Source organism: Larus michahellis, chromosome 1 (genome assembly GCF_964199755.1).
Source record: "Larus michahellis chromosome 1, bLarMic1.1, whole genome shotgun sequence".
In the NCBI taxonomy this organism is placed as follows: Eukaryota; Metazoa; Chordata; class Aves; order Charadriiformes; family Laridae; genus Larus; species Larus michahellis.
The window spans coordinates 61,723,888-61,739,725 of record NC_133896.1 but is presented as its reverse complement, the minus strand read 5'-3'; the positions used below and the strand labels follow the sequence as shown (position 1 = coordinate 61,739,725).

At 37.3% G+C, this 15,838-nt stretch overlaps 1 protein-coding gene across 1 annotated transcript in view; it reads left to right on the top strand.

The window, feature by feature from the left end:
• The window catches only part of PARPBP (PARP1 binding protein), a 51,467-nt gene that overhangs the window by 11,440 nt on the left and 24,189 nt on the right, over nt 1-15,838 (top strand). The window contains exon 6 of the mRNA XM_074581664.1: nt 887-1,041. Coding sequence (XP_074437765.1) covers nt 887-1,041 — 155 coding nt within the window. The remainder of the gene's footprint in view (nt 1-886; nt 1,042-15,838) is intronic.

The following is a 15,838-nucleotide window of genomic DNA, read 5'->3' as shown; positions in this document are numbered from 1 at the left end:
TTTAGCCCAAAGGCAGGAATACTGGCAGGTTTACTTTCTTTGCTAGAGTAATTCCAGTTGTAACCTTTCCACTCCTAAGAGCTTTATGATTTAGCTGTATAGTCTGAAATTAAAATGTATATGTAGAATTAATATTACTGCATCTGTGTCAAGCGTATTGGATTATTGTCTTTACGTTCACCTTTCTGGAGAACTACTAAGCTTTTTATTCTGACTGTTGCCTTAAAATTTGAGGGGTTGTCCTCTAAGGCACACTGCTTTTGGGATATCTCTTATTTTCAGTGTCTTTGTAGCATATAAAAATATATGGAAACTTTCAGAACTGAGTACTTATGATGATAGAAGCCTTAGCTGTGATAATTTTTCAGAAGCTTTGAGTATACGGTTGTTTGGGGTTTTTTTCACCTCTGAAAATAAATACACTACTGAAGTCAACTTTTACATGCTTATGTTAAAGTTGTTCTTATTTCACAGACAGCCCTCTGAATATGAGTAGTTTTTGTGAGTTCAGTATAAACATTTAAACAGCAGCAACAACAAAAAACATCTATACCCTGCGTTAATAAAGTTTTTTCTAAGCTATCAGAAGGCCAAGGTAAATATCAAATTAGCTGGATCATTTTTGCTTTGACTTATGGTTTTTTTCGTTTAATTCTGCTGCAATATTTAAGTATTGATCTTGCACATATTTCTGGTGAGATGTACAAAGCTTGCTGTTAAAGAAGTATTCTATTGACTTCAGTTAAATTATTTCTGCTATCAACCAGCTGTTACTATCAACCAGCTGTTATACACTATTTGCAAATCTGTAGGAGAGGCTCACTTCCACATGTGTACATCTTACGTATGTCTACAGTTTCACATTTCTGAATATTTCTCCTAATAGATGGCAACATCTTTTATCCGAACCGTAGAACTTGGAGGAAGAGGCTGTGCATCTTCATTGTTTGATCCTTTAAAAGCCCACGTAAAGGGTCTTTCAAACTTTGTTAATTTTATTGACAAGCTGCAAGAAATTGTTGGTGAAATCTTAGATCCAAGGTAATAGAACTTCTGTTATATTTTTGCCTTGTGGAGCACTGTTGTGGTTTTTTCTTGTTCATGTGTCTTGGAGGGGGTATGAAAGAAAATCTAATCATTTACTTATTTAATAATTCAGGAGTAAATGTTTACAACTTAAACCTTATTGGAAAATATAAATATTTGAAAAACAATTGGAGTAAGCTTATAGATTTTTGAGGTTATTTTTTGTATTAAATGTTTATCACATCAGTGTATGGATGGCTATTTGATTAGTTCCCTAGTTGTAAATGAACTTCCAAAGATTTCAAACTTGTGGGTCTGGTAAGTACATAAACTGATATGTTCTTTACTACTTCTTCAATTACTTCCTTTTTGTCATTTCATTGTATATATCCTTATATAAAGGAGTCTTTATTGCTGCTGACAAATAATGGCATTGGTTATTTAGCCTTTGAATTCTTTTACTTTTAGCTACATAAGCAAAGCATAAGAATTATTTCTTAGGAAGGCTCTGGTGAAGTCACTGATTTTGAGTGGTTTTGAAGACCTAAGTTAGTGTTTTGGCAGGCTTACAAATGTGAGATTAGTTAGAGATATATTTAAGTGTAACACAGGAATTTGAATTGGTAAGTACTGTATTAGCAACAGAGAGAAGAGTGATTTTCCTAAGCAGTATATAAGTTGGTAACTTTTTTCATATATAATCAGAAAGTTTTCTATACAAAACTTCAACAAATCAGCTGTGATAGTTCTGTCCTTGATACTAAACAATCTTTTTTTAGTTCTAATTGAGTCTAATCCACACACTTGAAAACAAAATGTTTTAAGCAAATCATAAGCATTATTTAAATTACTGTTCAGATTGCATTGAAGCTGGAAGTGGGAAGTATTTCTGAAGTTGTTTTGCAGTTTTGGTTTTACTTTTCAATTCTGCTTCTTTGTTTTTTCATTTAAATATCGTGGATGCCAGAGGCATGCTGTCTGTGCTGTGATTACAGAAAACTTTTGACTCAACATCTAATGTATGCTTTTTCTTTATTTAAATCATATCTGTCTCTCTACATTGATAAAAATGAGAAATGGAAAAACATTTATGTGCATGAACTTTTTTAGGGAGGAAAGACCACTTTTTCAGATATATACAGTTCAGCAAAAGGTACATAAAATGCTATATCTTGTTAATTACCCTTCTGTTTAAGGCATGTTTAAGAGAAGAATCAGAGTGGGGATAGTTGCTGGGAATTATCAGTTTCTAATTGGGAGAATTCTCTAGAGCTTGGAAATTCTTTTTAGCATTCAGCTATTTATTCTGTTTCTTTCTCTGCTGTACCTGCTGTCACATTTATTCTGGGATATAAATCTTGTTATTGTCAGATTCTGGCATGTTCATTATTTCGCATGTATGCATGTAAGTGTTGCTGGTTGTATCAATGACCAAGAATGGAAGCTAGCTGTACCGTGGTGTTTCTGGTATCTATTGTACTTTATATGGGCTTTATAACCTTCATGATGTAAAATACAATTATTGTTTTCATATATGTATCTATATAGTAGCTCAGTTTATAGAAATATACCAATTAGTTGGCTGCCTTTGAAAGAATCTTCATTAGTATGCTGAAGTTATCAAATATTATATGATTAGTATACAGTTTAGAAACTGTAAGTGTCACAACATTGGTGAACAAAAAGATATTTTTCGTAAGTGTTTGGCAGCCATGTGAGTGAGGACTGTCTGTATGCCCTGCCCGTGATGTGACAGTTCTGAATTCCAGAAGATGTAGTTTTACACAAGAAACTTCTAAAGAGCGGGGCCGGGGGGGAGTGGGGTGAGCAACAATGCAGCAGGAGTTTGAGTTGCTTATTCTTTAGAAGCCTGCTGAGAAATCTAAGACAAAACTGGACAACCTATCTGTGGTGTTAATGATTAGAAGTCTGTTATTTCGCTCTTCATCTTGTTACAGTGGAGATCTTATGAAACTTGAACTTGCATAAAATACAAAGTAGCCAAATAAATGCCAGGTCATTGTGGAACATATATTGAAAAGAGGCTTTATTCAACCCCCTGAGTCAAGTTCCTTTGCTCTGGAAACCTAGAAACCAAATTGAAGGTGTTGGACAGTGGTGGGATATGCTTAAGAATATTTTGAATATAGTAGGAGATATGGTGCAACCAAGTATATGCTAACATATGGAGAATAACAAAAATGCATTTCTCATTCCCAAATAATTCAGCTAAGAAAGTGAATAGTCGATGAGGTGAGGGAAGGGAAAGCTGTTGAACAGAGTAGAAATTTAAGGAAACTATGATGATTTGATTCAAACACGGCACAAAGAGTACGCAGACCTGATAGCGGGAGAAATGGAAAGATATAATGACCTTTGGTAGTTTCAAGGTGTATTCGCTGAGCAGAATGAACATTTTCACAAATCTCTGGAATTTTGAAATAGTTCCAGTTTGCCTTTCCTCATTTTCCAAATGTCTAAGATTAGAAGTCCCTAATCTTTCAAGAATCAGTAGCATGAACGTTCCTTAAAGTTTGGGGTTGCTGTAAAACTTGTAACCCTAAAATTATTTACAGATTCTCTACATATAAGACTTAGATAATGTTTATGCAGTAAATGAGAGCTTGGATGTTGTACTTTTTGTGCCCGTTTCTTGACAAGAAACACATCAATGTTGTATTTGTTAGTGAAGTGGATGATTATTATACACCTGAGGATCTGGAATCTCTTTTCTGTTGGTATAAATGAAAAAGTGTGGTACTAATCCATCATTCTGGAAGTCCTTCTCTTTTAGGCCAGACAATAATGCTGCTTGCATCTGGAAAGGACTTATTCTGTTTCGGGAAGGACTTTTTCTCAAGTTTGTAAAAGATGTGCGTGACTTAAAACTGAATGATGGAAAGGCATTCGTCGTATTGGTTACTGTACTTGTTGGTTACTATAGATATGTGTGTGTATATATACACACATATATACTTTAAAACTCCCCACTGATTTTGTAGAGTAGCAAAGTTGGTAGATGGGCAGTAAATTTTCTTCTTGAATTGGGCCCTGACTTCGCTGTAAGCACTGACCACTAGGTGACACTCTTGCACAGCTCACATTAGTAGTTGTTTAAATGTAAATTTAGCTGTATTGTTTCATTCAACACACTTCTGTAAATGTAATGTTTTGGGTTGGGTCTTCATTTCAGGTCCGTGAGCAGTCTTCCACAGTCAGTTGTGGAAGTTAAACAGCTTGAATTGATCATGCACGTGGATTAGTGCATTGAGTTTTCCCTTGACAGGGAAAATGCTATTTCTTATGTGTTGCCTTTGTGAAGCTGTGATTGCATCTGGAGATGCAGTAGTATTTTGTGAGAGAAAGCATATGAGACTTTATCTGGTCTTGTGCTGAATGTTTGAGTTAATTTGATAGCGTTCACACAGCCCTAGAGTTTTGTGTTATGAAGTTGCTTGGAAAGTTGTGCAAGTTGTGCAAAACATTGTAGGACTCCTTAAACATATGATAGTAGAATAATTCAGGTTGGAATGATCACCAGGAAGTTTCTGATCCAACATCCTGCCCAAAGCAGGGTCAATTATGGGGTCAGCCTAGAGGTTAATCAGGGCTTTATCCAGTGAAGATTTGTGCAGTCTTCATCCTTGGAGGTTTTCAATCTCCCTCTTGGCAACTTGTTCCACTGCTTGAGTGTCCTCATGGAGAATTTTTTTTTTTTTCCTTGTATCAAGTTGGGACCTCTCTTGTTTCCATTTATGCTTGTTGTCTCTTTTCCTTGCACTAACTGCCAGCATGAGGACCTGGCTCCATCTTCTTGGTTGCCTTCTTGAAGGTACTAGAAAGCTGTTAGTAGATCCCCCTGAAACCTTCTCTTCTCCAGACTGAACTAGTTGTTCCTTTAGCTGCTTCTCACAGAGCATGTCTCCCTGACCATCTTGGCAGCCTTCTGCTGAACTTGCTCCAGTTTATCAGTGTCTATCCTGGACTGGGGGGCCCCAAACTGAACACAGTATTCTAAATTTCGTCCAACGAGCGCTGATTAGAAAGGGATAATCTCATTCCTCAGACTGCTGGCTATGCTACTGTTGATGCAGCCAAGGATACTGTTGGCCTTTGCTGCCAAGGCACACTCCTGGCTCACAGTTAGCTTGCCGAACGTACACTAAGACTCCCAGGTTCTTTTACATAGAGCTACTCCCGAGGCTGTATCATTGCGAGGTGTTACCCCTTTCCAAAACTTTGCATGTCCTGTTGAATTTCATATGGTTCCTGTCAGCCTGTTTCTCCTGTCTGTTTAGGTATCTCTGCATGGCAGCTCTGCCCTCAAGCACAATGACTGTTCCATCCAATTTGGTGTCACCTGCAAACTTGATGAGCATGTATTTTTATCGCCAAGTCTCTGCCAAAGATATTTAAAGGAAAAGTAGGTTACAGGATAGGCCCTTATGGTATCTTATTTGTTACTGGCCTCCAGATAAAGTACAACATGTTTACTACCTTCTGAGGTGGATCATCCAACCAGTTTTTAACTCATCTGGTTGTCGTCCATCCAGACTGTAACATCCAAACTTGTATGTTGAGAGTATTTTCTGACAGTGTTGAAACCCTGGCTACAATCAAGGTAAATGACGTCCACCATTCTCCACAGTCTGCAAAGCCACTCATTTTATTATAGGAGGCAAACAGATTGGTCAGGCATAATTTGCACTTGATAAATCCATGCTTGCTGTTGCCAGCCACCACCTAAGCCTTCACATGCCTATAAATGTTTTCTCAGAGGGCTTTTTACACTATTTTCCCAGGGAACAAAGTGAGACTGATGCACCTTTGATGATGACTAGTTGAAGAAGTCCCTGCTTACTGCAGGGGCGTTGGACTAGATGACCTTTAAAGGTCCCTTCCAACCCAACACATTCTGTGACCTGTGGTTCCCCAAACTGTCCCTTTGGTCTTTTTTGCAAAAAAACCATTTGCTTTACTGCTTTACATGCTTTACCATTTCTCAGGGACCTCCCCTGATCAGCATGACTTGTCAAAGATGGTATAGAGTGGCCTTACAAGGACATCAGCGGGTTCTGTTAGTGGTCTTGGATGCAGCCCATTTGGTTCTATGGACTTATATGGCCTCAGTTCTGTCAAGTAAACCTTGACTTGATCCTTACCGATTGCTTGCAGTTCCCCTCTAAAAACTTTCTCTAATCAGAGGCCTGGGAGACCATGTTGGTGAAGGCTGAGGAAAAGGTGGCATTGAGTACCTCAGTTTTACCTGTGTCCACTGTTGCAAAATCTCCTGCCTTTCAGCAAAGGTTCATTTTCGTTTGTTCAGCCTTTTAATACAAAAGCACGTGAAGCTGAGCTTTGGCTTTCCTGACAACATCCCTAGATGTCAGGCAATGTTTCTAGATTAGTTCTTTGTAACCTGTCCCTTCTTCACCATCCTGTGTAAAGCCTTTTTGCGTTGAAGCTCTGTCATCAGTTCACTGTTTAGCCAAGCTGGTCTACTGATATTTCTACACATTTTCCTGAGTATTGTGATGGACTGTTCTTGTGCTTGTAATATGCTGTCACTAATAACATGTCAGCTTTCCTGAGCTCTTTTGCCTTTTAGAACTTTGTCACATGGAGTTCCATGTACCAGTTCACTGAATAAGGTGAAATCTGCTCTCCTAAATTCAGTCTGTACTCTGCTACTTGCTTTCTTTTCTCCCCTAGGATCTTGAACTCCACTATTTCATGATTGCTACAGCCAAGGCTGCCATTGATTTTAATTTTTATTTTTTTTCCCCTCCACATCCCTGACCAATTCTTCCTTGTTAGTGAATAGCAGACCCAGCCATGTGTAACCCTGTGTGTTGCCCATCCAGTATCCATGACACTCTTTAGAAATCTTGACTACTTCCATCCCATTGTGATGCTCTTCCAGCAGATTTTGAGGTGGTGATTGTAAAGTGCCCTGTAGGAACCAAGGTCTGTGATACAAAGCATGCTGAGAGTTGCTTTAAGAATACCTGTTTGCCTGTTTCCTCACATGTTGGATTCTCTATTGCAAGTGGATTCACAAGCTCTCAACGAGCCTCTTGTCTGGCCAATAGAAGAGCTCCTCCAGACCTCTGAGTGGCTCCTGCATATTGAGGGCATTCCCCCACCTTGTCTTTCCTGAAGAGGTTGTTGTATTCATCCTTTGCAGCACTCCAGCTGTCAGGCTGTCCTGCTGTGTCTTGGTTATTCCAATGAAGTTGTATTTTTGTAACCACGAGGGGCTTAAAAAATTTTCACTGAAAAGGCTTGCCATTTCTGAAAATGTGTTGCACTTCAAATACTAAAGCGCTATAATATAATTTTGAAGTGAATTACCTGCTTTACCCACACTTTTAACTTTCTAATGGAAATACTGATATACTTTAATCTGATTGTCTTAATTTAAACCTAATGATGAGAATGTTGTAAAACATATTTAGGAGTAAATAATTTTTAAAATAAAGTTAATTGCGGTTTAAATTGGATTTACAAGAAAATAGAAAACTTTGCTTGAAAAAGCTGCTCTTTTGAGGGTAATTCTGACTTAAGATACCACACTTCAACTGTGATGTCTTAAGTGCTCCAATTGTGCAATACTGCATTTAATTAAATTGTGATTTTATTTTTTTTTTGTAACTTGTTGTCCCTTTCCTTAACTTCTTAATTTAGGCTGGTGCTGGGGAATACACTGACTGTTATGTCCTAGATATTGAAATTCAAGTATAGTTCCACAATTAAAAAAAAGGCATGGAGGCTGTGGTTCTATAGGACTTTTATATCGGTGCAGGACTGAAAAAAATCTTACCCTTATGCCATCATTCTGATATCAAACTACTAGTTCATCTATTTCCATGGCCTCCCTTTAATCCAGATTTGAGAAGCAGCCTGGCAGCTCCCTGCCCATAATTCCAATCCTGATAACTTTCTGTAAATTGCAGGAAAGTGATTATGTCTGGAGGGAACTATTAGGTTGGATATGTTATGGTGGAACAGTGGAATTGTATCATGGAGTCCTTCTGGTTTCTTCCACCAAGCTAAAAGATAGAAATTTTTGGCAATACAGCAAAAGCGGCAGCAGCCACATGGAAAAATACTTAGCAACAAGATTCTTTTTTTGCTGTACTTTTATTGTGGATCTAATAAACTGCAAAACTCTGAAGAGCCTAAGATTGGGTCTTCACCTGATATTTAGCTCTGTATGGTTTAAAAAATTAGAATAATAATGCATGTGCTCATTGTTCGAGGTTGAATTATGGAGTACTATGAGTGTTTTGATATAGTTACTTTTTTTCTTTTACAGATATATTTAAAATCTATATAAGCTCACTAATACAATTTGATTGTTGAAATTTTGAAATCTGAGTTAACATGAACTACTAATTTTTTTTAAATTTATGCATGTAACGTAATTAGAAAAAACATTGGGTTTGCTTTAAAGGCACAGTTAATGCTCTGTTAAGAGCATTTGTATTTTGTATTGTTTTGTGAATTTTGTCCTGTTCTTCTACCGAGGTAGATGAAGCTCTAGTTGACATCCTACTTCTTTGCATTAGAGAATAGAATTAGATTGCTACTCTCTTCATATAGTTCTAAATTCAAAAATTGGATAACTGCTCGGTTCTTGTCAAGTTTTAAAACAGCTTCCTAAATCCATAATAAAGTAAAAGGCTGCGATCCCCTCCCGCCCCATGATCACTAGGTGTTTGTAATCTGTTTTAAGACATTTGTTCCCACTATGTAAGTTAGCTACATATTTGTCATCTGTTTTTTACCTCTGTTGGAGAAGTTGAAATGAATGAATGAAAATGTTGACCTTAGTATAATAGAATTTTGATATATTCCTTTCTGTTCTTGGAATAGGCTTCAGGAGTCTGTTCTGGTTTTTATCAGGTTTTGAACGTCGTCCATATCCTCAACCCTTCCCCCCCCCCCTTTTGGATGCTACTTAAGTCTTTTCCACAAAAGATATGTATCCAGAAAATAAATAAAAGTGCTTCTGCATCATATTAACTTTGCACACTAAGGCCCCAGTTCTATAAGAAGAGCTCTTGCCAGTGTCATTTAGATTTTAGGTAATCAGAGGACTTGTTTATGTGATACTCTCAGTAAGAACAAAATAGATAAGGCATGCAGTTAGTTTCTTGTAAATTAGTTACCTCAACATAAGAAAAGACAGTTTGATAAGGAAAATGAGATGGAAATAGATAGGACAGGGACACAGATGATGTAAGGCAAACGGGTTCAAGCTGGCAGAAGATCTGAAAATATTTTTAGTAGAAGCAACCAGTGACAGAAGATGTGATTTATACAGTGCCAAGTAAACAGGTAGTTTTACATTGTACTTTTTTTTTTCAACTCCCTTCAGAATCACTGATGCAAATAAGGCATTTTTAGCATGTGATTCGTTTTATCTTCATGTAGACATCTGTTTTTCTCTAGGTGCAAGACAGGTGAGATGAATGCCACCTGAACTGTCATCTACTCTTTTAGTGCTGGTTCATGCTAAAGATGATAAGCCATTCCTTCCATCAGTTGATCTAAAATGTTTGAGAATTTGTTAATGAAGAAAAAAAAGTTAGCTGAACATTGTCTGTAAAACTGAACACTTAGAGGCTGGTAGCGGAGCCTCAGTTTAGTTGCCTGAGATGCATGCATTAATGTAGTCTTTGTTTGTATGATAACATGCTTTCCCCTCACTCACCCACCCCACAGTCCTGGGGTTTGTGGATAGGAAATAAGAGTGTAAATTAAGACTGCGTAATGGAAAATAGTAATGTTTGGACCCTTTCCGTCTGCTGAAGCAAATGAAGAATAGTGCAGGCCATCAAAGAAGGGAAAGTGTGCTTGGTTCGAGGTCTTTTCTGCTATGGACTTACTGTGGAATACTGGTCAGACATGCTGATGGTCACATTTGGACTTTGCTGAGTCCACTCAGTGGAAGATCACCACTGTACTGTTGGATCCAGGCTTTTGTGTCTGAACGTTTCCTGAACAACCACAGTGGAAAGTGGTTCTTTCTAAAGGGCTGGGTTTTTTAGCATTTATAATTACTCTGGTGGATTTTCTTTAGGTATTTCCATCATAGATAAAGATAGCAGTGGGTTTTCTAGTTGAGGTTTCTCTCAGTTCATAACTTTTGAACAAAGAAATATTGTTGCCTGTGACTCTGAACAGAAGATCATGTTATTAGTGTTTTTAAAAAAATTGCTATTTTACAACATCTGTCATAGTGGTAACTAAGAAATGTTTACTGCTTAACTGGATTTGATAAGAGTCTTCCTTCAATATGATTTAAGACCATGGATGTGAGACTGAAGCACTTTATCCTAGAATATTTCATGTCAGCAGCCTATGATCTGAATGAAACATCAGAGAAAACTTGTTAGCAGGCACCCTGACTGGAAAGGGACAAGGTCTCTCCAATTCTCTGTTGCCTCAGACAAATGGCATTGCTTTGTTTAATGTATCAAAGTTCATTCTTGAATTCAGTTAGAATTCTTTCTCCTCTTTCAGAATTTAGAAGAACTAAAATTCTTAATTCTTGCTCCTATAAAAATTATCTGAAGACAGATAAAAAGTTATCTGTCCATGTAATTCCATATTCAAAGCAGACCTTTGCTGCCCTTCTAGGTGTTAGGAACTGCAAAGTCGATAACAGTTTTCAACCTTATTCTGTTCGTGTAAACATGTTTGTTTTTTTTTTCCTAGTACAATGCCAGATATTTTAAAGTTCATTTAAGTTCTACTGATTTTCTATATAATATAATCCTATAAAAGAGTAATTAATATCAGAGCAATCTGGCATAGGGTCTCCTATCAGTTAGGGCTTTCTGTAGTAAGCTTTGAAATGTTCATGAAATAGCACAAATGAGGTGGATTGAACCTTTTATAAATCTATTCAAGGCTAATAAAACAAACCTTACAACATAACTTATTGTTATATCATATCCTGGTGTAAAATGACATAAGCTATGCCACAGTCTTTCAGTGCTAATCCACGCACATTAGATCAGCATATTGTCTTGGCCTGTTTATACAAATTCTAGTTGAAGTATGAATAAACTTTTCCTTTTCGTTGCTCCAGTTAGTACTGTGTATATCTGATGGGGAACTGGAACTCTTTCCTGGAAAAGAAGGAATACGGGGAGAAAAAGAGATTAAATGAACTTTACTTCTAATAGCAAATATCCTTAGTTGACATTGGGTAGTAGAGGCAAAAAAATAAACACAGAAAATGTCTTTATCGCAGTTTTTTTTTTTTTTTTTCCTCAGTGAAAAGCTACAAGATAATCAAGTCACATACAGACTGTAGCATTTAAATTAAGGGCATGGTTATCTTAATTGACTCATGCCCAGTGCTATATGTATAATAATACTTTTTGCTCCAGCATACTTGCATGTATGTGTATGTAAAATATGTGGAACTTATAACGATGTAGGTAAGCTCAAGATACCTGTAGACAAAAAAGACTGAACCTGGCTTTCAAAGATGACTTCAGTCAATCCCTTCACCTGCTTGCTTGTTTTGGAGTTCAGTGCAGTATTTATGGAACAGATACTACTCATATAGTACAATGCTTTTCTCATTTGAGGGTATTACTTTGGAAAGTGTCAGTTTAGGGCTGAGGGAAATAAAGCAAGTCGTCAAGAAGCATCAGGAGACTTGACAACAGTTCCTATATGCATCTCCGAGACCGAACTTTTCTGTGGCAATGATCTCTGCTTACCTCTTGACAGCTTGCACTGGACAATTTTTATTTTTTTTCTCCTTGAAATTTTCATCCTCTTGTGGCTAGACTGAATTGTGGGGTTTGGAGCAGAGGTAAAAGGGTTTTTTTCCCCCCTTTTTTTAAAAAAAAAACAAAAACTACTATCCTTTCTAAGATCTGAATGGTTCTTTACCTGTGTGCAGAGAGACTTCACATGGTGACTGTTCTTTCAGCTAGGTGCATACATTGTGCTTAAATTTCTGCTAAGCACAAGTTTTTCCTCTTTAACCAAGTCTGCAAATTTAATGTGAACTGAATAATCTTTAATCTGTAAAAGTTAAAGATGAGAATTGTGTGGAAATGTTTGTGTTTGACCTGGAAAAAAGCCCTCCTCTCCCCAAAAAGTTTCAAGTTAACTTCAGATTTTCTAAGTTATTTATGGGAGTCTTGTTCAGCCAGAATAAGCCGAAACAGCAAGGTCTCTGGCCCAGTTCCCTCCATGTATTTTGACAGGAAACAATATAAACAAACTAGTTTTGCTCTGACTCAATTCCTATTCTTACCTAGCTCTGCCCACTTACTTTGTATTTTATATTAATGTAGACATGCAGAGTTTCATTTGCTGGAGGCTCTCCGAACTAGAATTCTAAAATTCATCTTCAGAATTTAATGTGTACAAAATATACCTTTCTTTCATTTTGCAAATTATCATTTTAGGGTAAGTAGGCAGGAACATGGGAGAAGCAGTAAGCACGGAGGAAGTTGAAAAATTAGTCATCATCTCATTCTTGGCTATGTCACCTGGAGTAATAAAGCCATTGCCATTGCTTTGGGGTATGGTTTTGTGGTGTTTTGTGGTTTTTTTTTTTTTCTTTTTTTTTTTTTTTTTTCAGACCTGTGATTTAGAATCATAGAATCATTTAGGTTGGAAAATGTTGGAGGATTTTTAGTACAAAGGGGTCATCCTGTGAACACTCCAAGCACCGAAGAATTGCTAACAACTATGTAGGCTTTGTTAGTTTGAAGGTTATGTGAAAACATTGTAGCGATGTTAGAAATGCTGAGACAAATAAGATATGAGAAAGCGTGCTGAACTCAGCGTGCGAAATGCAGAACTTCACCCAGGATATAGGAGGGGTGATTGTCCGCGTGAACAGATGCTTTAAGCCAATTATAATATGTTGCTTACCGCATGCACAGCTCATGCAACCAATCAGCAAATTGTCGGTGCGTGATGCGGAATCAGAACGTCTATAATAACTGAGCTATCTGTGCAATAAACTGGCATTAACCTGATCATATTGGTCGTTGTGTTATTGTCCGAGCCTTCCGCGTTGACAGGAAAAGACCCGTGGGATCATCGAGCCCAACCATCATCTCCACTCTACAAAGTTCTCCCTTACACCATATCCCTTAACACCACATCTAAACGAGCCTTAAACACATTCAGGGATGGTGACTCCACCACCTCCCTGGGCAGCCTATTCCAGTGTCTAACCACTCTTTCCGTGAAGAATTTTTTCCCAATGTCCAGCATAAACCTACCCTGCTGCAGCTTGAACCCATTCCCTCTTGTTCTATCACTAAGTACCTGTGAGAAGAGACCAGCACCAGCCTCTCTACAATGTCCTTTGAAGTAGTCGTAGAGAGTGATGAGGTCTCCCCTCAGCCTCCTCTTCCTCAAACTAAACAGTCCCAGCTCCTTCAATCGCTCCTCATAAGATTTATTCTCCAGGCCCTTCACCAGCTTCACAACATCATAGGTGTATCTGAAAATTCTACCGTAGGTGTCAATAGCAGCTCAAGAGTTCAGGGTGTGTGAATAAAAAGGGAGTCATTTTATACAGTCCATGGTATAGTTAAATCAAAACTATTGGTGTTTCAGCTAGATGACTGGTAGTAGGTTACACTCAACATGCTGCATTTCTGCTTTGATTTGAACTCTAAAACTAACACTTAAAAAAAAAAAAAGAAAAAACAAAAACAGAAATTCTGCTGTTAAAGGCAAGATTTAACAGGCTACCCTTTTTTAGGGTTGGCCATCCTACCCAGTTATTAGATGTTGCAGGAAAGTGGCTAGTGTTTCTTAAAGTCTGGAAAAGGAAACTGTCGGTTAGTTGGAAAGAGAAGATGGATTATTGTAATAGAACATGAAACATATTGACTGAAAAAGAAAAATTCTTAGAGTGAGAGTTCAGAATGAACAGAATTGCTTTTGTTGCTTTTACTGCTTTTGCCTGCCACTATACTTAGGCTTTATAAGACTTTAAAAAAAAACCCAAAACAAACAGCAAACCTGACAGGAAATCAATATCATATCTGAGCTTAGTGTTATAAGCATAACTAGCTTCATTGGAAATTTTTCATCAAAAACATGGTGACTGGAAGGCTGGGGTGTTTTTTGCTTGTTTTCCTTTATTTTTTTGAGTCACTACTGTCACTGCAGAGAATCTGTGCTACTTTAAAGATCCGAAATGTGGTTGTACAACTTCAAAAGAAGGGTCCACAGGCACAGGATCTTGTCTTCAACGCTGGCAATAATTATGTGCCTTGTAAGAACAGAGGAAATGTTTATGATGCTTGTCCTGAGTGCTGTCTCAATCTCTAATTTCAGTTCAGGGTATTTTCTGAACGCAGAGGTGTACCTATTTTTCCTGGGAATTAGTTTTGGGATTTTTAAGGAATGGGTTCTTTATGCCTCTTGTTAAGATCCTGTTTCTTCCTTTATTCTTATATGTGTTATCAGCTGGTATTCAAAGGAAAAAGTAACCCTGTACATGAAAAAGTAAAAGGAGAGGGGATCAATTAAAAAAAACCCTACAAATTAGAGCTAAAACTAAAATATAGACTACCACATTCTGAACAGTTTGAGGAAAATAAGCAGAAAGAGAATGAAATTGAGGACCAAATGTCACAGGGAAATAATGAAGTCCTTATATATGCGCAATGTTAAATACAAGATAAAAGATTGCTTGGTGAGGTGAGGGGAATCTTGCTTATAATCGACTTTGTTGGTCTGGATGATGGGTTCATGTTCTGAGAAGAGCGGAGAATTGATGATAAAATTTCCAAACAGCATGCAACTTCAAAAAGCTTTTGTGAAGAGATGCATTATATGTAGGAGAGCTGGGTTGTTCTTGTAATACTCTTTTTTTTATTTGCCCAAACTCTGGCAATGTTAAAACATACAGTATTTCACTTAATGTTTTATGTGGGTACTAGACAAAATTATTGAGCTTTTAACTCAAGGGATTTATTCTGTCTTTTACTAAATCTTTACTAAAGTAGTCAAGACAGTTGCTGTCTCTGTATAGTTTTTGATGATCTGTGAGATAAGATATGTGATCCCCTAGCTAATTTACTTAACGTGGTTCGTAGTCATAGTTCATAGTAGTGCCTCACGACAAGCGATTCCTACCTTTGTACCTCCATATGGCTTTTGCACCTATTCACTACACATTACACTTGTGAAATGAGCAATTCACTCCTAACGCTTGGATTTTCCATTCTTGTGATGAGACTATGCTCACTCTCATTATAAGCTTTAAGTTATTTTATTTTATTTTATTTCATTAATTTTGAACAGCTTTGTTCAGGTAAGCACTTTTGACCTTTGAGTGGAAAGATGCACTTGTAAATGGCCAGTGGAATACTTGAAACTCTAACTGCTTCTTCTCATTCATCAGGTCTGGGTAAATCAAGGTGCACTGTCACAGGAGCCTCAGTCCCCATAGCCAGTTTTTTGGACATAAGATCTTTGGGTTTTCTTGTCATTTAACAAGAATTTAATTTTTAATTTTTATTTTTTTTTACATACTCAGGATAATGCACTCTACCTGGCAGCCTGTCGTATGTCCATTTTTATTGAATATGTGGATCTTGCAAGTCTGAGGGAGCAAGACATGGTGTAACTTTCTCAATACTGCCTATTGGAGCATTGTATATACAACTGTAACAGCTGATCCACTCAAGTTTCACTGGGGAGAGACTTGGTAGTTCTAATCCAAAGGTGATCCCAAAAGTAGTCTTATCATACATGCAATGTGGATGGCTCAAGGCAGAGGATGACAAAATGGAATTGAAGT